This window comes from Azolla caroliniana, unplaced genomic scaffold (genome assembly GCF_043228905.1).
Source record: "Azolla caroliniana isolate FFs.n. ecotype wild unplaced genomic scaffold, voAzoCaro1.0.p SCAF_18, whole genome shotgun sequence".
NCBI lineage: Eukaryota > Viridiplantae > Streptophyta > Polypodiopsida > Salviniales > Salviniaceae > Azolla > Azolla caroliniana.
The window spans coordinates 920,417-943,665 of NW_028230453.1; the positions used below are offsets into that span (position 1 = coordinate 920,417).

The following is a 23,249-nucleotide window of genomic DNA, read 5'->3' on the forward strand; positions in this document are numbered from 1 at the left end:
ATAAGGAAAGAAAAGAAACTCAGTTAGTAAATTTGATACATAAAATAGATGGACATAAATGAATTATAGCACGGAACATTTTGAAAGATCAAAAATGACTTATTGGGCCAAAGTGAAATATTTTCACTTAAGTGTGTGTGGAATTGAAAAGTGATTGTTGATGTGAAAGGATTTTAGTAATGAATGTTGCAATTGATCAAAGTGCACATTGTGAGTGGCACTCTGAGGAAGGTGTGATAGGTATAAGGTGACCTCAAATGGGGATTAACGAATTGGAGCATTAGAAGAGTGTCATATAAGGATTAACGAATTGGGTGGTCCCCTTGGACATTTTGCCAAGGCTTATCCTCTCCATGGAAACATGAGGTTTAAGTTTAGTAGAAGTGCAGATGTGTAGCGCGGGTCGATGAATAGAGTCTCCTGTCGAAATGTGAGATTTATGTTGAGTGGAAGCGATAGATGAGGATTTTGGACCAAATTCTAATTCTAATTCTGTCTCTTGGATACAAAGTTCAAGGGAAGAGACAGAATTAGAATTAGAATTAGAATTTTTATCGTCCATAAAGAGTGAGTGAGAGAGAGAGAACCTGAACATTGTAATGTGGGCGATTGAAAATGATCTCCCGATAGTAATTATAGATTAAGCTCCATAGCTTACAGCGCAAGTCTCCAGCAGTCTCCAAGAGGAAAGTCAAGAATACGCCCATTCTCTCTGTTTCTCTTTCTCTCTCTCTCTCTCTCTGTTTCTCTCTGGGCTATTATTATGTAAACATGATTGGCAAAAGAACAAAAAGATGGGTCTTTCCTAATAGGAAATACCCAAAACTTGAGCCATAAATTATATATAAGTTATATAAGTTATATAAGTTATATAAGTTATGACCATTCTATATGTACATATAGATTCATTCTATCCATAAAAACTCTACTCTTTTTATGTATCATCACCACAATTGATTAATAGTATGAGATGTGTGTACATATGTGTCTCTCCATCCACCACCATCCTTCCTATATATATATATATATGGTCAATGGGATGGAAGTATACCTAGATTATTAGATATATATATATATATATATCTAATAATCTAGGTATACTTCCATCCCATTGACCACACACGCTCACACTCACACCCACCCACCCTTTCCCGATTCACAATTGAGTGCTGACCTTTGCAAGACATCTGGTTTCATATATACCCCCCCTCACCCTTTCGTAATATAATGGCTCACGTTTCATGATGTGCGAAGACTTTTGTATTGCTTTGTTGTCGAAAATGATTTGCCTTTTTTCGTTAAATATGGTTTTTGACATTATTGTTTTATCGGGGGTGCTGTGGGATTAATGGTTTTGTCACAATTGTACCAACATTTGATGTCGTTGTAAGAACATCGGATTGTAGCAATCGAACTGAAAAATAAGGACATGGTTCTCATGCCTTAACTTAGTTTTTTCGCATGGCTCAGATGCATTATGCTCATAATCCATGCCATTTGGTCTTAAGATGAACGTGTGGATGTCCTCATAGACTCCTAACTATAACACGGATGAAAATAAAATTCATGAAAAGTGTTATTGAGTAAAAGGGGAGTTTCATTCTATTAAAAGTTTAACAATAAAAGGGACAACTTTTATGGTATGTTGACATGTGATTAAAGTGTCTGTGATTAAACATCAAGTAGGTGTGACCGAATCTCATTAATTTCATAATAATAATACTTGTCTTTCACAACCAAGTAGAGTCGTTGATAAATGGAGTAGTGGGCCTTGACAAGAACTATGGGGCCAAGGTAGTGTCCCATGCTAAAGCAAAACATGAGGGCATACCATGTCTTCATACATTCATGCTTATTTGTGGCATAATATCCTTATTTTATGTGAGGAAGGGATTAGGATGCTTTGGGTGCATGTGCCCATATGCACCACCAAATAATAACTTATTGTGTATGTGCATTTTAATCGTTGCAAATCTAGGTTTCCTAGTGTTCTAAAATGCGTTAAACTTGTGAGGTTTCTCCTTGTTACCTAGATAATGTCTAATCACCACAACCTTTTGGGATTTGGATCGTTTTATAACACCATACATAACCTTACAAGTTGACATTTATGGAGGGAAATTTAAAACCAATTTATTTTTAGTGGCATATAAATACTCAACCCATAGATTATACTAAAAAATTCTATTGTGCATGTACAAAACACATAAGGTCGTAGATAACATCTTGACAAGCATAGGGATATGTCTTGCAATAATCCATGCCCCAGACAAGCATATTGCATAGGACATGGCATCTGATAAAAGAAGATTACGAATTCACAAAGAAATCGTGGTTTCTGAATTTTATAAGAGTGAAGTCGAATAAATCTGGGGTTTTTCAAACGTTGATATGAAGTATGAAACTATTTTTACATACAAACTTGCCATTTTTCATGCCCATCCAAACTATCTTTTCTCTCATCAATAGTTTTCATGAATTGTTTGGATTGTTTCACATTTGGTTCCATTGGCAAAACAAAACGAAGAAACAATGAATGTTTTTAAACCTGTCCCACTTTTTAAATTTTCGCTACTTTTTGCACATTTCCTTTGGAAAGGGCAAATGTCCTGTATCTTTGTCTATCTTTCCTAATAAATGATTCAATCCTTGTATACGTGCCTTGGTATAAAGGTTTAATTTCAAATGTTTTAATACATGTGCCATATAACATCAAATCTCTCTACATCCATCAAATGTAATGTTCCTACACATCCAAGTCCCATTGGCCATGTTGTTATCTCGTGGATGTTTACATATCATCATCATCATCTCTCCCTCCCTCCTCTCTCTCTCTCTCTCTCTCTCTCTCTCTCTCTCTCTCTCTCTCTCTCTCTCTCTCTCTCTCTACGTTTGTCAAATCTCAAAAATATTTGTGCCATTTTTTGTTAACTTATTGGTTGCTACTTGATTATGAAATTTAATTGGCATTTTCATTGAGTGGCTACGTAACATTTGATGTTATATCCACATAATTTATTATCAAATGGAGAGTCACTTTTCCACCATTAGTACTTTAATAAAACACAAGTTTCACAAGTTGCAACAAATTATCATATTGTTGACATCTAATATTTAGAATGATAAATAGTCATGAAGAAGGAACTTTTCAAACCTTACTTGCAGAAAACAAGCCTTGCTATGTGCATTGAGCTGCATCAAGTTTTTAATAAAATGTTGATCAAGTATCTAGGTCAAATGGTGTCTCTTTGCCCTATAGCCAATTGGATTTGGAAAGTGTAATCAATAATCAATTGGGTTCATGACATTTACTTTGCTCATTGCTATTGGGCGTGGGAATTTAATTTAAGTTGGTATCATTTCTAATGGTGGACTAAGCTACATGGCAAATGTGATACATTGAACGCATAGGCATAGGTTCTGCAAACATTTCTAAATTAATCTTCACAACCTTACATTTAATTTGAGGTATATTGTTGTGTTTTATCATAACTTTTACATGACCAAGGGCTTTAACTTTGACCAAGTAAATGTAGATAAGTCAAAAAATAAGCAAGGATATACATACATACATACATACATACATACATACATACATACATACATACATACATATATATATATATGCATGAGCTTCCCCATATTCCATCACGTTGGGAAGCGCCTGTGGATACCGTACCATCCCACCATTGAAAATTATAAATTCATCTTCTAGACATATTGAATTAAAAGATTCGAGAGTTATGTTGGGGTCTCGTATAATAAGCTTGTGTTATTCAAGTTGTTCATTACATATGTGCCATGTGACCTTTTGTGGAAAGGTATAAATCCAACCCATATGCAATGTTGCATAATAGATTCTTAAAGTTTAAAGTGAATAAATTATTTTGTAGCTAATTATATTTCTTTTAAAGAGGTTGAACTTTCCTTGACTAATTTGTTACATGAACGATATAATCATGCATCAAAGGTGACAATGGGTAGCTAAACTTGAAGAATTATATCAACATTCGTGCATCACATTGATGCAACACAATCATTTTAATTTTTATATAAAGCTATAATTGTACTCATATAATGCCATACTATAAAGAAATATATCATAAGCTAAAAGGTAATCAAATATATGCATGAAAATTACATTTCTCTAACAAGAATACATTTTCTTAATTAGATCATTACAAGAATAACATAATTGCGTGACCGTAAAGGGAGGGGGGCTACGTAGTTTTGCTACAAAACAAGGTGATATTTTATTCTATGTTACCAAAGGAACATATAAAAGCTTAACAAAATAACTATTTCCCGATTTGAGAGAGCTTGAGAGGCTTGAAGACTGCATCCCCTCAATTCCGGGAAATTTGGATGTTGATCATAGGCTTCACCCTGTGGTATGTATGGAAAGCACGTTGTCTAAAGGTCTTCCAAGTTTTGGTACGCTTCCCGGAGGAATTGATCATGGATATAGTGCAAGTCATGAAAACTATGATGATATATTAAGAGGGGGCAATGACTTGAGTGTCACACTAAAGAGAAGACCTACAAGGTTGAGCTCATATGTGTATGCCTTATTCACAAATCGAGATTTGGTGCTTCAGAGTATGAATATCCCTTCTTAGGAAGAAGACACACCAAGATAACTTTTGTACTTAGGTCCTATGGGTCAATATTGGCCTCTCTATGGATGCTAAAAATATCTATCTATCTATCTAACCATCCTCGTAATGTAATTCCCTCTCTCAGCATTATAATTTACTAAAACCAATCTCCTTATACGAATCTAACCATCGATAGAAGCAATGCTTCTTATTAATCATGCACAGTATTTTTCTAAATCCTCCCAATTGCACTCATATTCATGTACAAAAACGGTACACCTATTTTGTAATCCATTAAGCTTACAAAAGAAGAATATTACAGAAAACAATGGAATGGTTGAAGAGACTTTTCTGTTTGTCCGGCATGAATGTAGTAATTGCTCACAAATAACTTGCTATAAAAAAACATTCGTCTTCTAATCTGTCAACATCATCAATGATAACCATCAATTTTCCACAATGAAAAAACTTTCAGAAATCAATTCTGTTTTATCTTCAAAGATATATAGAAAGAAAGGGAAAGCTGTTACCAGTAACGTGCTTCAGAACATGAATTTCTAAAAGCTTTAGCTTATCTTTTTTTTACCTTGCAACTAAAAGTCATTAGGTATGAGTCTTTTGATCTATGCCCTGTAACCTGCCATTATAGATGCTCTTCAATAATCAGCCACTCTCTTCCCAAAAAAGTTAGTATTTCCCCCATGTATCATAAGCTCAACTTATCATACAATCAACCAAAATGTCTTTACAATAACCAATCCATACTGAAGTGAAATCAGATCCATCCAATCAAACAGGTTTTCAATTTTATAGACTTTGGTGCAACCAAGTGTTACCTAGAAAGCTCCCTATTTTTCCCGCAATGAAAAGCAAAATCATGAATGTCTTACTTTTCCCACAGCAAGAATTAACAAGAAAGAGAGAAACTTACACGTAGCCAATCGGCTTCAAAATCAATGTATTGGCTCATCAGTTTTGCATTCATGCCAATCATATCCCATGGTAGAACTTCACAAACAAACTCTCTCCAGATGGCTTATTGTTTAACAAACTGATCATGTTAGATACATTAGTTACTCTCAAATTAGACATGCAAAAGAGACCAGAACACACAATATTAAATTTTTTGACTCATTAATTGCAACATATGTCAACTGTTTACATAGAAACTGCATATTGATCATAGTACTAGATGCTTGGAAACCAACATGCATACTTTTCTAAAACTCATTCTTCACCATCCCACTGTTAAGGCAGAGTGCCATGAGCTATACATCCTGATTCCTTAGAAACAGATCACTCAAAATCTCAAACATCTGCCTAGAATATTTTCAGGCGACCAGTTCTATCCAACATTTGGTAGCTAGATATTTAATTACACTCTCAGAAATATTTGGTGTTGGAGGTTCTCAACAATGATACATGAACATTTACATGAAAGACTAACTGTGATATTCTTGTGAAGGTAGACCACATTGCCGACATCTCATGTTGTATTGTCTCAGCTTAAACACTATTAATGTAGATACTTTTTACATAATCTGTGCATCAATTATGTACGATTTAGATGTTCTCATATGAAGAAGCTTTGATCACACCAGTGCTTTCTAAGAAGAAGAATGCATGAAATGGAATATTAAATTTATTAGAACTGGCAAAATCACACAGCAGCCCTCATCCCTTGAGACCAATTCATTAGAAAACTTAAACCAGGCACCAATCCTTTCTCTTTAAGCCAAAAGATGTCCAGAAACGGAACACACAAAACAAATGAGGCCATACGAAGAGTCTTTTGTCATATAAATCATTTATGATACCGTTCATAAAAGAAAATCCCTTTCCACACATACAAAGACAACTAGCTTCTCAGCAAAGCTTGTAGAGCTGATAGACGAGAAGGAAAGGTATATATGTAGATTGCAGAAATGTGATTATGGTGGCGGTTAAAGAGAAGATGATGATGACAATCTCTGCCAATCCAACGAACTGCTCCTTCAGCTTATTTTGCTACACTATGCACTGTATTATGTATAGCATTGAGCAATTCGTCTTTTTCCTTTTGATCGTTAATGCAGGTCTCCAATAGCAAGCTGCACAATTCTGCACATGGAGATTTGTTCTCAGCTCTCTATGATTCCCACAGAAAACTGTTTTCAGCTTGTGAATGCTCTGAAATACCCCGTCATCATTCATGTTTCTTTATTGTCCGGAATGCCCTCTTAAGTTTTTGTTATTTCTCAAAATGTCCTTCAAATCAGTCCTGTCAGCTTTCAGGAGCAATTCTTTGTGCTGCTTGAACTACATATTGTACATGCCTCAAGTATCTGTATTTCATTCATACATCTAATGGACAAATTTTCAAGCACAATCCCATCAGACATGGCTTATAAAATGCTTGTCCATCACTTACTTTCTCCCAGTAACTTTTGTCACAAGTTACGGAACGAAGGCCAATGTATGTTCACAATAAATTGGTAGAGATGGACCTCAAAAGAAATTGTAGCATTCACCTCTAAAATAATCATTTACCACCTCTAAACTCCACACTTTTGCCCCCATGGCCATGTCCATGAAAGCTGATAAGAGCTTGAGTTCTATGCTCCAACACAACCCGATACGACATAAGTCTACCCCCATCCCATCCACATCGCATTTGTTATCCAACTCATAAGGCATAGCCACAGACATCAACCATGTCTATGTCACCATCAATAGTACCACATGAGTCCCAAAATGTAGAATTATGATGCGCAAGGATGCAATGCCACAAGGACCCATATCTAACAAGCCGTCTATAGCATTGCTTCCATTATAACTACTTAGTTCACATTTTCTTCGGTGTGAAACAAGACATTGGGGCATACAACTTATTTGCCCTTACATAGTTTGGGAGTCTAAGCATGTTTTTCACTAATACAAAGCATTGCTTCCTTTGTCAATCTGGTATACTCCCTACATACGCTCCTCTCATAATCACAATGTGGACTTTAGATTACATCAATTACTAGTAAAATTCTTGAACATCTTCGATCACAGCCCCATTCCACACAATACTATGCAAAAATGGTTCACGTTTGGGCCATCAAGTCAAATTTGACCTTTGAGGACGATAATAAAACTATCCATCTCTATTTTCTCGTTAAACCAACTCAAGATTTATATTTCCTTCATATTCGCTATTGTATTGCATTCATGAAAAAGGCAGTCAGCCAATTATTTCTTGACTAATTAACATTAACGTAGCTTTAAAATACATACGAATTTATTTCTTGACTAATTAAGTTAATAATATATTAGCATCATGTTTGATTGTCTCTCAACATATCCTGACAGGCACATTTTTATAAACTCAAAAAATAAAAACAGTATCCGAAAAGACTGACACTCTTGGCAGCAAACTTATAACCTCCAAGTAACATGTTCAAGGGATGATTTGTGGTTCCCAGGGTCTTTCTCTAAGCAAAAATGTAGGAACATATTTTCCAGTAAATCCTTAAACAAAACCATAGCAACAAATTTCAACAATGCATAATTCTTGTTTACGTAGTCAATGGATTGCAATCATCGGAACATAATACAAAACAAATTAATGCTCACCAATTATTCTAACATAATTGGCATAAAACCATGCACCAATTTCTCTTATGTACATTTTCCTAAGGACACAAATGAACCGCATCAAAATCTTCTAAAAATGTTTTGATACATAACACAGCAGTGAATTCACCTAGGCATGGCTGTTTGCCCTAATAAAGCTTGGTAAGCACCAGAAAATTTCTGCATGGAAGTTAAGCAGGCGTTCATCCTTGATGCTCAAATAGAAGCTTTGTGTAACTAAACCTTTTTAATTATCTGCACAACATCCTCATCCTCTAACTCGTGCTCCTGAAAAGCAACATATTCCAAATTATGTTAGCAATGTTTGAATTGAATCAAATCGACCCCTAGATCATGCATGCTGCCAATGCTTTTACCTTCCCAACTCTTTGGGGCTTGTGCTTGGCACTTGATCCCCACACAAGTGCGCTGGAAAAAAAATAAAAGAAAAAGATTATAGAGACTGTAGGAGAAACCAAGCATCAACAAGTCAAATTAAAGCATAGAATATTACTATTTGAACTGTTTTAGCATGTCTTTATGGATCCTTGTGCAAAAGTCTTCCACGGTTCTTTTCTTGGCAGAAAGAATAACTGGATCTTCATAATCAGGACTCATTCCTTTCGGCTTTGTATAGATGCGAACAAGATCGAGATATTCCCACACTTTCTCAAGAAGTCCATCAAGATTCCACTCCAAGTGAGCACTATAGCATGCCAAAGAAGGTAAACATTGCAAGAAATCTACGGAAATAATCAAGTTCAAGAAATTCCTTGAAGATAATAGACCTCAGTAAATCCTCTTTTTATTCCATTCAAACTACAACAAATGACATTTTAGAATTAAATATTTTGAGATTGACAATCACACCATGCCATTGACCATGCAACTGCCTGTATTCAATGTGAACCCTTTCTTTCACTACAGATTTGTTTGTACTAGAATATGTTTAAGGCCTAAAAGGCCAGGTTGAGTAAGCTCTCTATGATATTTGCCAATTGCAGTTCTAGATGTTTCATCATTTTGTCTATGATCAATGAAACAGAATATAAATTCCTGAAATAAGGTGTTTCTCTTACAAATGAATTAGTGAGTTACATACTACATTTAACTCATGGATGCCGTTGTATTTGCAGTGTCTCAACTTCCAATACGAAGAAAATATTTCTCAAAACCCATAACAAAAACCAATCCTATTACAACCAAGCAAGAATAAAGTGCTCTGCAGCAGTCTTGTTGCATTACAATCAACCTTTTCTGGTTTCACTCGGGGACAGTAGGCACAAAGAGGCATTATCGACTCACAGAGGTACTTTCAAGATGCTACCAACATGGTCTTCCTTATTTTTTGGCCAAAAACATTGTCTTCATCCAACCTTTAAGGTGATATTCTTTTAACTTACATTTTACAAACACTATTCAGTATTTATTCACCTTTTGACAAGTATTTCTAATCAAGGGCAGAAATAAACTAAAGATTCATTCAAAGTAAAGGCATCATAAAACATGCGCATCAGTGAAGAGAATCTGATGCTCACATGAGCACATCCTAAAAAAATCAGCAACATGCCTGACCAACTGGAGTATTACCTCACAATATTTGATGCCAGATAGCAGCCCAAAAAAGATCACGTTATTGCTAATACAAAAAAAAAATTTGGACATACCTTACTGGACAATAATGTGGAAGTTTATCCAAAATTTCCAGTTCTTCGAGTGTGATCTGATCGATCTTGTTCACCACATAAATACAAGGCATGTATATCCTATTGCCCTCAATCACATCAATCAAATCATCTGCAGTTGCATCATAGCGTAGAGAAACATCGGCATTATGGATTCTGTACTCTCCACAAATAGCCTTCACAGTGTCTAAATCTAGATGTGTTGGAGTCACAGTAGAGTTGAAGTTGATGCCACCCTTCTCCTTCCTCCTGAATGTCAGATTAGGTGGAGTGGCATTCAGCCTGTAAAAGAGATGAACTAACTTCTATGTTAGAACTACCCTTGTGTTAGATGGACAAGTCTTGCAGATGAAGTACAGATTTTAGACAGACATCATTTCCAAACCTAATGCCAAATCCTTCTAGCTCCTTTTCTATCAGACGTTTGTGCGTGATCGGCTTAATAGCATCCAATACAATCAATATGCAATTGCAAGTTCTTGCCGTGCTGATAACCTATTATATCAAAAGATAGCAAATTAGGTACCTCTTGATTTTAGAATGTAACCAGAATGGCATTGCTTTATTTGACAGCTGGGCCTCACCTGCCGACCTCGGCCCTTGCCATCTTTTGCACCTTCAATGATACCTGGAAGATCAAGAAGCTGCAGAGTAGCAACACATTATTGCATCATCAGATCAACTCAATCATAAGAATCTAGAGGTTGCTGGAAGAACTATTAATTTACTAAACTACTGAAAAATGACAGTGCAGACTGTTTGGCTGTGCCATTCAGGTTTTCTGATAGATTTATGAATCCTGTAGAATCGGAATATAATAGATATAAAATTTTCGTATTCTGCAAGTGTTATAAACAAAATGGGATATGATTGATGCAGATTCCAGCTTCTCAACTACTCTGAACGTGCAACATTAGAATCCATTTCAGATGCAAGACACTTATATATGAGCAAAACTATGAAGTGCAATTTGTCTTGAAAATCAAAAGGATTGTTGCAGCAAGGTTTTCTAAAAACAAGCACAACTAAGGGTATGCCAGTTATCCTACAGAACATCAAAAAAATAGTGAGAAAACTTGACAGATTTGTTCACGTGATCGTCAACTGGTTATATATTATTGCAAGCTGCAATTATGTGGTCAGGATAAATTAATAAAGAATTAATTACTGAATATGCAATCAATATTAGTAAAGATTATTAATATTATCTCTTAATAGCTTCACGGTCTACCATGCAATGATTATGTTAATTTGGGTTTTTTGTCCATGGAGAAATTTGATGTTAATACTGAATGCTATTATGTATTTCAATAGTCAAATATGTGCATATGAATTTGCAGTTTTTTTCTAATTGATGAGTAAAATGTTACTGATTATACAAGTAAAGGCTTCAAGCAGAATTTGTAATGCCTAAAGTAGTTTATAAATTTTTCTGTTTTTCTTTTTACTTTCTTCCTCTTTTTACAAAGACTGTAGGAAGCATAGGAAGGGGGCTTCTTTTTACAAGGATGGAAGTTTCTCAAAATGTTAAGCCAGCCACTACAATCAGGGTATCACCTTTTCACGTTATTAGTCCCTTCTTTTTCAACAAAAAATGTAAGAAAATTGTTGAAAACCTGGAGCTTGGCACCACGATAGTTGATGACACCAGGAATACAGGTCAAGGTTGTGAACTCGTATGATGCTACCTGCATCCAAGAACTCTCTTTTAAAACTGTATGCTGAAATGTGACATCTTATATAGAAACGATTCCAGAAATTTTAGTGTCAAGAAAATAATACATAGGACGTACAAAATAGACTGTTTAAGTAATGCCTAAACACAAACAAATAAAGCTGACGTTGAAGATTTGATCAAGCTAAAAATGTAAGAAACTTCTAATTGGTATTTAACCATAAAAGAAGTGAAAACATACCTAGCAACCATAGTTATTAAAGACACGTATTTTATGTGTAGAATACATTTTATAATATCTGAAGTATTTAACACACTCTAGATCTTAGAACTGCCATTTTCAAAATGTTTCACATATTCTACGTATTTAACAAGTATTTAATGTTTCCAAAAAAGTGAATAAAATAAAATAATAATTTGGCCCAAAAACAATTGTTAGAAGCAATAGAATACGTATTTAACATATTCTATATATTTGATTTCTTTAACATACTTTATCTCTTGAATACCTATTCTAAGTATTTCAAAAAAAAGGTAGAATATTTTTAGAATACATAGCATACTATTGCATGCAACATACTCTACAACTACGCTAGGATCAAAAGGAACAATACCATTCACCAGAACTCTGCAAGAGACTCCTATATTCTATTCATCATATAATCTAGTATCAAACCCCCCCCCCCCCAATTCATTGCTCGTTAGTAACACATACCTTATTCATTTTCTTAATCACTTCCAAACCAATATAGGAAAAGGCAAAGCACACTGAGGAATGCAGAAACTCAATTATGTTTTGAGGAATATTTTATGCACAGAAATATATTAATTAAGTTTCTTCTAAATTGTTAATAAACACATCTTTTATGTGTAGAATACGTTTTAGAATACTCTGAAGTATTTAACACATATATTTTCGAACAGCCATTTCAAAAGGTTTCATGGATTCTACATATTTAGCAAGTATTTAACGTTTCCAAAAAAAATTAAATATATTTAAAATTTGGCCAGAAAACAATTGCTAGATACGATACAAATATAAAAGGTATTTAACGTATTCTATGTGTATTTAATCTTTAGAATACGTATTCTAAGATTTTTAAAAGAAGGTAGCATACATATTGTATGCTAAGAATTCTACAATGATGGTTTCTTGAATAATCAAATTCACAGGAACATATTGGAAATGTCATGGCTCTCTATGTTTTGTAGGTTTTCTGCAAAGAGCATATGTTTTTACCTCTGAGAAGGTGCCTGTAAGTTTGTTTAGAAGAGTTGATTTGCCAACTGATGGAAAGCCAACAAGTCCTACTCTGGAATCTCCACTTTTTGTCACATCAAATCCTTCACCTGCACCACCACCACCACCCTTTGATGGAGGTGCCAAAATTTCCCTTCGTAGTTTGGCAAGTTTTGCCTGAAATAGGACAAATTGAGCATATAAGCTAAAACCAATCAGAATTTACATTTGTGCAAAATCAAGTTAATGAATTGAAGAAAAAAATATTGTAAAAACTTTCTTTCACCTTCAAAAGACCCAAATGATGAGCTGTGGCCTTATTTTTTTGGGTCCTGGCCATCTGAAGAAAAAAAAATTGAATAGGGTTATAAACTCAAATTATGAAGAAAAGTATGCTAGGTTGATGCTCTTTTCAAGAATATTTCAAGAACAGAATTTCTTGTATAATCTAACGTCAAGTATACCATAAATATTCAGCAACTGGCAATTTACGACCCTATGGTAGTGCCAAATTGCAATCTTAATAGTCCAAGAAAAAATATGGATTTTCCAACTGTACGATTCGATTATGGAGAATATTTGCAGAGATCCAGTCCATAGCCCTCCTAGTAGCATACTATATGCCTGTCTGTATCTCTAGAATCTATGTTGGCAGCGAGGGGGGGTTGTACACTTTAACCTTTCCTAGTAGTAGCTCTTCTCTGGATCTTTCTAGGGATATTCTTCTTACTTGTACAAGCGTTATACTTTGATCTTTTGGACTTAAGGCCACTTGGACATTTTTAACCTGTTCATGTTGTCCAAGTGGCTAAAGTGTCCACGTTAAAAAAGTGATATCCCAAAACCCTGGCTTTGGGGTAGAACTTGTATGAGCTCTCTCTGTCTCTCTTAGCTTGTCTATATCATTGCTCTCACTCATGTACACCTAGTTTGTCTACGCTCTCCGCCTCCTTTCAGTCTGTGCTTAATTAAATGATCTAGAGACATGTACACATTACCATGCACTTAACAGCTAATTCAACTAAAATGGAACTTGGAATCAAAAGATGAAAGATGAACAATATGTACAGATAAAAAACAGGAACCAGCCGCAAAGGAATATGAAGACTTCCTGATTGGCTCAAGTTCCTTGCAATCCAAACAGCAGTGCATCATCTTCTTGGCTATGAGTATTGATACATCTAAAGTTAACTCCTTCTAATCTTTAGTCTTTTGTAGCTACTACCATAGCATTTCCAATGTAGGGGTTAAATTCTTCTAATTCATATTGTTTGCATGTATCTAAATATATTCAGATGATGGTGACACATTAGCTTTGTTCCACGTGCTTTGGAGACTCGGATAATTGCATACAACAATTTGGTCCTATATATCTTCAAAGTTCAAGGTATTCATTGGACATAAAATATTATTATTTCGTGTGCTTTGCAGATTGACACAATTATGTGGATCAGTTTGTTCTTATATAGTATCAGGTTATACTATGGATATATGATATAATTTTTTCATGTGCCTTGCAGGTTTAGATGATTATGTGTATCAGTTAGCTCGTTTATACCATTAAGAACAGTAGTATAACCATAAAAGCAGCGCATTAAATGAGACTACATGATGTATCTTTGGCAAAAAGATGTCACAAACAGATGATTACACGTGCTGAGACCATTATTATTGCTTCTTCATAATGCTCTAATATGCTGCTAACAAGTTTCTGTTGAGACTGTAAGGCGATTTGTCAAATTTTTCATTTAGCTTCAGATCAAATTTCCTCACAATTTCATTTCACTTCTTGAATGGAAAGGAAACTTGACCAATTACTAAAGGAGACTATTTTCCTGCAATTCAGGATCCATAAGAAACTACAACTATTTGCTCATCTTTCCGAGACAGTTATCCCGCACAAATCTTGAGATCTCTCTCAATTGTAAGTAAATGAAACCTTGTATGGTAGCAAAATGCAGAAAGAAAACGTACTTATTCGAGAATTAATTCACAAATTCTCTTCAGTTTGGATGCTTCTTTCGTAAAAAGTGCTAAAGAAATCGAAAGCAAAAAAAAAACAGAGAAGAGAAGAAACGAAATAAATCTCAGAATCTCATGGAAACTTTACCTATAACGCTAGCTGGAAATTTTAAAAAACATCAAACGAAAAAGAATAGAAAAAAGCAGAAACTGAAGAGAATATTGCGACTGACCTCGTCTTCGATGTCTTTGATCTTCTGCATGACGGTGGCCATGGCGCCGGATCACGTCTGCTTCGATATGCTTTCTTCCTTTCTTTCTTCTGCTTCTCGACGAGGAAAAAAATGGGGGGCAACAAAACAAAGAGAGAGGAGAGGGTTCTGGAGCTTCTGCAGTTTTTATTGATTTCCTATTGATACCCTCCTCCATCTCTTCCCAGTTTTTACCAAAAAGAAACAAACAAAAATACCCCAATGTATTATTTCTCAAAAATTCTCGAGCTAATATAGTGAAAGCAAGACACTAGCTAAGTTGTTGGCGTGGCCCGAACACACTAGCTTGTTGGCTTGACCTGACCTGACCTGACATGGTGGCGTGGCCCGAACACACTAGCTTGTCGGCTTGACCTGGCTTAACCCGACCTGGCCATGAGACATGCTAGTTGAGTTGTTGACTTGACCTGACTTGGCCTAGCGTAGCTTGGCCTGAGCTGTTGTCGACCTTGCTATCACTCTCCACGTTCTTTTTATAAACCTTCTTCTCTTTGTATATTTCTCAATAAATATATGGCTAGCGTATATTTGAAAGCACGCACTAATTTAGTTGTTGTCTTGCCTTGGCTTGTTGTCGAGCCGGACCCCGTTGTTATTCTCTTCACTTATTTATTAGTGGTAATTAGTTTACCTTAGTGATAATTTGTTAAATTATTCACTCTATATCTTGGGTTCAAAACTCAAATTTCTCACCTCGTTATTACTCTATATATATCCTCTAAATATACTAGATGCCATCGTGGAATGTAGGGGTTGAACCCATGACCTTCTCTCTCTCCCTCTCTTTAAAAGAAGTCACCAAGAACTTCCACACTCTCTCTTGGAGTCATCTCATGTATCTTTAGATGTGCTCCCTCCCAAAACTAACATTGCTTTGTGGATAATTAATTGGATTGTTTGGGCATGAAAGTGTACATATTGACCATAACACGAGTAAACCTTGTATTGGAGAACAAGTAAAGCATGGATAGGATCCTTAAAACATAGTATATTCGATATATAAATGCCAATATACTTGAAGGAGTTTGTCATGGTCATAGATTCTCCATGTTGGGTAAAGCTTAGATAAATCTTTTGTTACTTTGTTGAAGTTTAGGAAGCAACGGTACCACATTTGGGCTTTAGCATGGCCAAATGTTTTTTAGTGATGTCCCCATGTTTGAAATAAATTCAACTAGAAATAGTATGGTTGAACATTGTTTGCTAGGGTTTAGGGTTTCTTTGTTTTTTAATGAAATTCTCGTCATAATCCTTTTCGGAGGCTTCCTTCCACGTATTGCAATACTTTGGTCTAGTGTTGCGAGCTAAAAACCTCAATTAAACTTTTCAAGCAATCTTGACATCGGTTTCCAAACATGCAAATTAGAAATTTATTCTCGTCATTAGGTCTCTCTTTACCATCGGATTGGATGTTGGGCACAATAGATCATTTAGGTATCTCAAAATTATTTGAACGATTTGGTTGGCTTATTTTATTCAATTACTTTCTAAGACACAGATTGATTGTCCTAAATCCAATGAAAAAAAATTCCACTCAGATGAATTGCTTCATTGTTGGGCAACTGTCCTGTGTTGGATCCAAGTAGAGAGAGTGACACAAACGTAGAAATATTAGGAATTCCAAATGCTCTCGGAAGAGGCAAGGCAGCAAAAGGAACGTCAGGGGTATTTTAGGGAAATAAAATAAACACAGGGGCATTCTGGGAATTAAAGAAAACGAAAAGGGCATTTCAGGGAAATAAAGAAAATGGAGGGGTATTCGGGGAAATAAAGAAAACTCAGGGGCAATATGCATAGTCTGAGTTCACTAGCGGCAGAGACGAACAGAGAGATGGAACAGAGGAATGACAGTGAAGATGGAGAGGAATCAGTGAGGATCCATGTCGGAGGTCTCGGTCCCTCTGTCATCTCTAGTGACCTTATGCAGACCTTCTCTTCCATAGCCACGGTTTCCTCCCTCGATATCATTCGCACCAAAGGCCGCAACTTCGCTTATATCACGTTCCGCTCTCCATCCCCACAGGCAATTAAACGCATCTTCACCTTGGTAAGTCCTTTTTCCATCCTGTTCTCTCCTTCTGTCTGTCTCTTGTCTCAAAGAATATTGCAAAACCAGAAGGAAAAATCACATTGTTTCCCCATGAATTTGAGGAAGGCAAAACTGCCAATATTCTTCGAACTGTGAACAACATTGGTAGGTTGGCCTCTGTATTGTGCGATAAGAATTTCACTAGGTTTTGTTGTTTTCACTACGATAAGGCAATCTCGATCAAGAACCTGCTTACTTCACAGAAAACGTGTAACTTATCACTCAGTCTAATAGTGACATGTGCTCTATTTTGTAGTCAACATCATTTATAAGTAGCTGTAGTAATGAAAATGCCTCAATCGTTGAACCGAGCAGCTTTCACACTTAGATGATCTCGATAAAGCCCAAAATTTGCATGTTATTGTGTGACTCTCGATGTTTGGAATAGTACTTTAGAAAACTCAATTGCTATTCTGAGTTGGGATATTTTTACTTCTTCATATAGACATGTTACTGTAACCATCAATGCTGAAACCTCCAAAGATTATAATGACGAAAGCATGTCAAAAAGAAAATTTAAAATTTTCGAAGCAGCAGCAATGTGTTTGCCCTTGAAGTTTTCTTTGTTCTTTGAGTACTCGAGTGTGTTTGAAGCATTGTATGAAGCATCAAGCTGATTTGTTTCACCTGTGGTGTATCAATCTGATTTGGTTCATCCATGACGCATCAATCTGATTTTGTTAGCTCATTTTTTCAAGTATGTTCATGTATTTCTTTTAGTATATACCTTGAAATGCTCACATGATTCATTAATCTGATTAAAGTCCTGCAATGATATCTAATTACGTGAATTGTATTGTAAAGTAAATGTCAAGTTACATTTAATGTTTATATAGGCCAGTAACTTCTCTTAGAAGCCATCATCAACTTTAAAGGAACCATCATGGATCATGAAATCATCCTGCTCTTTATTGGAAAACTTACTCATTTAGGCATGCAACTTGTAAATGTGCAAATTCCTGTATGCGTATGGATGATTTTTATCCTTCTTCAGTACAATGGATGCGTATGGAAAGGAGGACGTCTTAAGTTGGAAAAGGCGAAACAATTTTACCTAGACAAACTGCGTCAGGAGTGGGAAGAACGTGATCTTTTGAATGAAAAAGAAGAGACAGAGGCTTCAAGAACTTCTTCCATAACTCAGACCAAGGGCTTACCGCAGCTTGATCAATCTCGAGACCTTGAAATTTATTTTCCAGGATTAAGGAAGGTAACATAAAGGTTTTTGTTATATTTTTTATCATATTCTGGAAATTTAACATTACATAAAACGTGTACGTTTGCATATGGATGTCTGGTTCTTATTACTTCTGCTTTTCTGTAGGATTTCTTTTGCACTAGATTGATTATATCTATTTGACGTTCTGGCTTACATCTACATACATCATGCATGCAAAGATGATGAAAACTATTAGGGTAAAGCAAAACAGCTATGATATTTGCTCATGATAAAGGTGAATTATTAGATACATGATAAGTTGGTCAGTTCAAGGATGGGGTCTTATAAAAGGCTTACATTAACACCCTTCTTTACAAAGGTTCAATAATGTGGCAAGCATGCAGATAGCAAATGCCAGGATGATTGTCGGTTTTGACATATTTATATGCTGTTTATGGTTTACATCTTGTCCAGCAGACTCAATTTGTTCTATAATCTCCATCTCATTGTAATCTAGTATCGTTTTATTGTTTAATTGTATCATTATTTCATTTCAGGTGAAGAAGATTCCGGTGAAGGGACTGGGAAAGCACAAACGCAGCTTTGAGCGTGTTGATCCACTGCCATGTTCTCTTTTAGAACTTTGCATTGGTGATGGAGATTGCAAGAGTGCTTTGTCAATCCAAGGTGACATGTAAAAAATATTTAACATGTTAATTAGATCTGAATGTGATTCAAAACACAAAGGAGAGTAGGTCCAAAACCACATATATGAAGGGAAGATAGAAGTAAAACTCGAAATTTAATTTAGGAGTTTCTTCTCATTGGTTCTTTCTTGGTGCTTCAGGTATAGACAAGAAAAACACAGAAATAACGATGAAAGATGCTGACAAGATTAATCAATTTAAGAAAAACTCACAAAGAAAGAGAAGGGAGATGTCTGAAATGGAGACACAAATGATTGATATAGATGAAAAAGACAAATCTCCTTCAAGAAAGAGAATGAAGTTTTCCAGAGAGAAACAACCAGCAAACGTGAAATATGAATCTCAAGACCAGCTACGACTGAATATAACAAAGGAATCTACAAAGGAGGTACAAGAATGTCCCAGAAAAGAGAGTTTCACGCCAGAAAAGAAGGTGACTTTTGACTTGCAATCGAACAATGAGATAACAAATGATAAAGCCAGAGAAACTCCTGATACAAACATGGTTAGAAGAGAGAACAACGAGCTGAGTAACTCAGATGCTGCAAACTGGTTTCAAAAAGGATCTTGGAAATCTCTTGTCGGGCAAACAGGGCGTATTTCTTTCAGTGTGCTAGGTTGATGCAGTTAGGTCAACATCGCTAGTTGAGCTAATATGAGCTTGCTTTAGGATTTATGACATTGCTTTTATTGAATCAGTCTAGAAAATCAGGTTTCAACAACACTGACATCATAGGTGTTCCAACAAACATAGCCGTTCTGACAATGTAGGTGTTACTGACAATTAGTGGTCTCAAATACCACTTCCACAAAATCAGATAAATTGGGGTTGGAGAGTCGACAATGGCTGTCAAAAGGAACACGGACCTCATAAAGATGCATGGAGTTGTTTGAAGATTCTACACACTAAACAAAAATACTGTTTAGTCCACTATATTCAATCCCTTCCCTGAATGTTAATCAACTATGAACTTGCCTATGAATTAAATGATTTTGGATAGCATGACCTTAATGCAGAAGTATTTTACCAGTTATTAATCTGCTGTGAATGCTCTCAATGACTTCTTTGGTTGTTAGCGTCAATGCCCTAAACAACTGAGAATATTCTGCAAGGCCAAATTTCACCATTTCATTGACATTTATTGAAATCGTGAGGGTGAATTTTCTCCAGTCACTACTTCTTTGTTGATGTTATTTTCTCATTATTGTTTACTTCGCTGCAATTTTCTCATGCAAGATCCGGAGAGGAGAAACATGGAATATGAAATTTGTATGCAAAGTGTTCCTAATTTCTATATATTGTCTTGTTGTGTTCAAGCTGCTTTGTTTGTTTAAACAAATTGGGTGAATGACTCTTAATTGTTGGATATATTTTACCAATTTCTTGATTGAGAGCTCATAAATAAAATAAACATTGAAGGAAGGTACAGAAATTCTCTTGAAGATCCAATGTTCTCTTGTCTAACCATTCTTGATATTCATTGTTGCACATATTCACATTGTTTTTGCTAGACATGGGAAAGGAACTAGGGACTTCGTCCAAGACAACTATGTAGATGTACTCCAACCATATTGAAATTGTAGTACTATTACAGCCATGCATACCCAACACACACCCTCCTTAGCACCTATGGTTGTGATATTGATATTGAGAATGTAGCATGGAGAGGACTAGTGCAAACAACATCTGCACTATTTTTGTTAATTAGAATATTGGGGATGAAGAACGTTTGCACTTCTCCTCTGAGGATTTGAGAACAACTCATACTATGATGTGAATAAGTCATGACCATTGGAGAATGCTTCCCACCATCAAAATTGGTATATGTTCAACCAAAGTGTAGACTAATGCAAATACTATAGTTGAGGAATCTTACTAGGATCATATTCTAACTAGCAACTAGATGAACCAACCTATTTATATGTGTAATAACTCCATTGTTGGATGTTGCGAAAGCTTATGTGCCGTGACTTAAGCCAGTGTGTGGACATTACTTCCAAGAAAGAGAGAATTTATGAATGCTTTTTTCCCCGAAAGGTTAAGAAAGCAAACAAAGTTAAATTTTAAGTAATTTCATTTGTTCACTTATGAGGCCCAATTGACATAATAGAATACAAAGTTCTCATACTTAAGGAAAATGAGATTTATTAGTGATGTGGCCTCACTCTATGCTATTGTATGTAACCCACTCATAAGCAAAAATTGAATACAAATTTGGGCGAATATTTTGAGTTGAAGTGTGCATATCATATTTAATCTCTCCATTTCTAAGAATTAAGTGAGGTGAAGTATTAAGTGATAAATACCTATGTCTATTAAGTCAATTGCATTATACATTATTACAATTCTTAAAAAATATCTTAACTCTTATGTCTTGATACATTCTAATTAGCCATACATTATAAGCGGTGGAGTGAATGTGTGCAATGTTTGTGAAAGCTAAATACCTAATTAATTTGTTGGCATATATCAAAGAACAACAAATACACCGTCCAACAACTTTGTAGAAACTCTTGCAATGCTCTTTTTAAAGAGGAGGGCCCATAAGAATATCCACAAGCTAAGCATGGCGTCATCTTTGAACCAAGAAGGGAAACTCTTTTGTAATGTTATTTTTGAGTCATGCGGTCATGTTTTTCGGTTCTTGAGGACATCAGAATATCATTACCATCACCATATCTCTAGCCCTCTATCTCTATGTACGCATGACTTTTAGAATTGTGGCGGAATGAACGAAATAGTCTTTGAATGTCTAAATAAAAGGCTAAAAAATAACTCCTAAACAACCATTGAGCTAGACTTACTATTGTCTTTTAATGCAAGTTAGGTGTGCACATGGTGTCCCCCACCTATATGTATAATATTACAATATCGTTTTTTGTTATTCCATCGTTTGTAGGAGATTGACAACTAGTTTTAATAACTATGACATGGAGTGTGACACTGGGACAAGTAACATCCAAGTAACTCTGTCTGTCATATGATGCCATCATCCATGTGATTAACATGGAACATTAGCTCTTTAACAAAATTGGAGATGCTTCAAATGTAAAGAAAATAGAATCAAGATTTAAAATTTTCTTCAGAAGAAGAGCCTCTACACTTTCACGCATATTTAATAAATACATGTGAAGGAAAGCAAAATTAGGCAAACTAAACAAATAGCAAATATATGAAAACTTTCAATACTCACTTTTAAGGATAATCTCTTCAAAGTTGTTGTAATAAGGTCGTCCATCTAATGGAAATGCATCAAAGATTTATGTAGACAATGCGATAATGGTTTTTAAGTCGATAAGTATTGTAAATCATTATCGGCCTATTATGTGGATATAATCTATTAGAATATTCAAAATGTTACAAATCATGATCATCGTTAGGAAATCTGGACAAATTTGTACGATGTTATGTCAAATCATGTTATAGTATATAACGTTGGAGTTAAGAATGTTGCAATCTAGATCTTTAATGAGGAGCGAGGCGATTTTTTTTTGTTAAACGAATATATTCTCAAATTTGTTTGCTACTTACTTAACACACCCATCACTCAAACATCCATGTCCATGCAATCACTCACCCAATATCCTAATGTGTATAGATGTTTATATGCTTAAGAAGCTATTCATACGCATAACAAAATTCCAGGTGCAATATAGTTTTGTCTCATTGAAAAACTATTTAAGACTTCCATCAATTTTGTTTCCCATCCAAGTCTACGACTTCTCTTTCGGAATTAAATGGTGGTACCCTATTAACTTATTTAATAATCTCATTGTTGACTCGTTAAGGTAAGTTTGAAATGTGACAAAACCTCGATTCACCCAAAGACAAGGTAATAACTACTCATTGGTGAAATCTTAATGAGTTGACAAAATCACAAAAAAGGGGCTTAACTTGTGGCATATATGTGATGGAAGGAATTGATGACAATACAATATAAGCTTGTTTTCGACAATGAACAAATACGGCCAAGAACGATCATTAACCCTATTACCTGGGGATGGTTCACGTGGGGTACAATGATCTTATAATCGAGGGCACGTTGTATGATAGACCGAAATGAGTTGCACAGGAATATGGTTGACATTCCATATGCCACATGGGGTCCTTTCTCATTGATGAGATATATAGCAAGGGAGACGAATGAAGGAGATTTCGAGTTGTTCTGCGGAGGCCAATGTAAAAAGGCATGGTTTTTATGGGATCCATGTCATGTGGCCAATAACATGGCCTATGATTTCATAAGATCGTTCTATATAATTGG

The 23,249-nt window shown here is 35.4% G+C and overlaps 2 protein-coding genes across 2 annotated transcripts; one reads left to right on the forward strand and one right to left on the reverse strand.

The window, feature by feature from the left end:
• Window positions 1-8,114: 8,114 nt before the first annotated feature.
• On the reverse strand, window positions 8,115-15,134 carry LOC147851960 (GTP-binding protein-like protein). The gene is made up of 10 exons (XM_087334204.1): window positions 14,991-15,134; window positions 13,082-13,135; window positions 12,796-12,972; window positions 11,497-11,568; window positions 10,465-10,524; window positions 10,266-10,375; window positions 9,863-10,162; window positions 8,710-8,901; window positions 8,573-8,624; window positions 8,115-8,483 (listed from the first exon to the last, which is right to left on the reverse strand). Exons 1-10 carry the CDS (start codon window positions 15,030-15,032, stop codon window positions 8,433-8,435), a joined length of 1,110 nt encoding a protein of 369 aa, XP_087190330.1. The 5' UTR covers window positions 15,033-15,134; the 3' UTR covers window positions 8,115-8,432.
• A 1,696-nt stretch (window positions 15,135-16,830) lies between these two features.
• LOC147851961 (protein REPRESSOR OF SILENCING 3-like) lies at window positions 16,831-20,042 on the forward strand. Its single transcript, XM_087334454.1, has 4 exons — window positions 16,831-17,076; window positions 18,113-18,328; window positions 18,835-18,964; window positions 19,125-20,042. The coding sequence occupies exons 1-4, from the start codon at window positions 16,861-16,863 to the stop codon at window positions 19,604-19,606; spliced, it is 1,044 nt and encodes a 347-aa protein (XP_087190580.1). The 5' UTR covers window positions 16,831-16,860; the 3' UTR covers window positions 19,607-20,042.
• The last annotated feature ends 3,207 nt before the right edge of the window (window positions 20,043-23,249 follow it).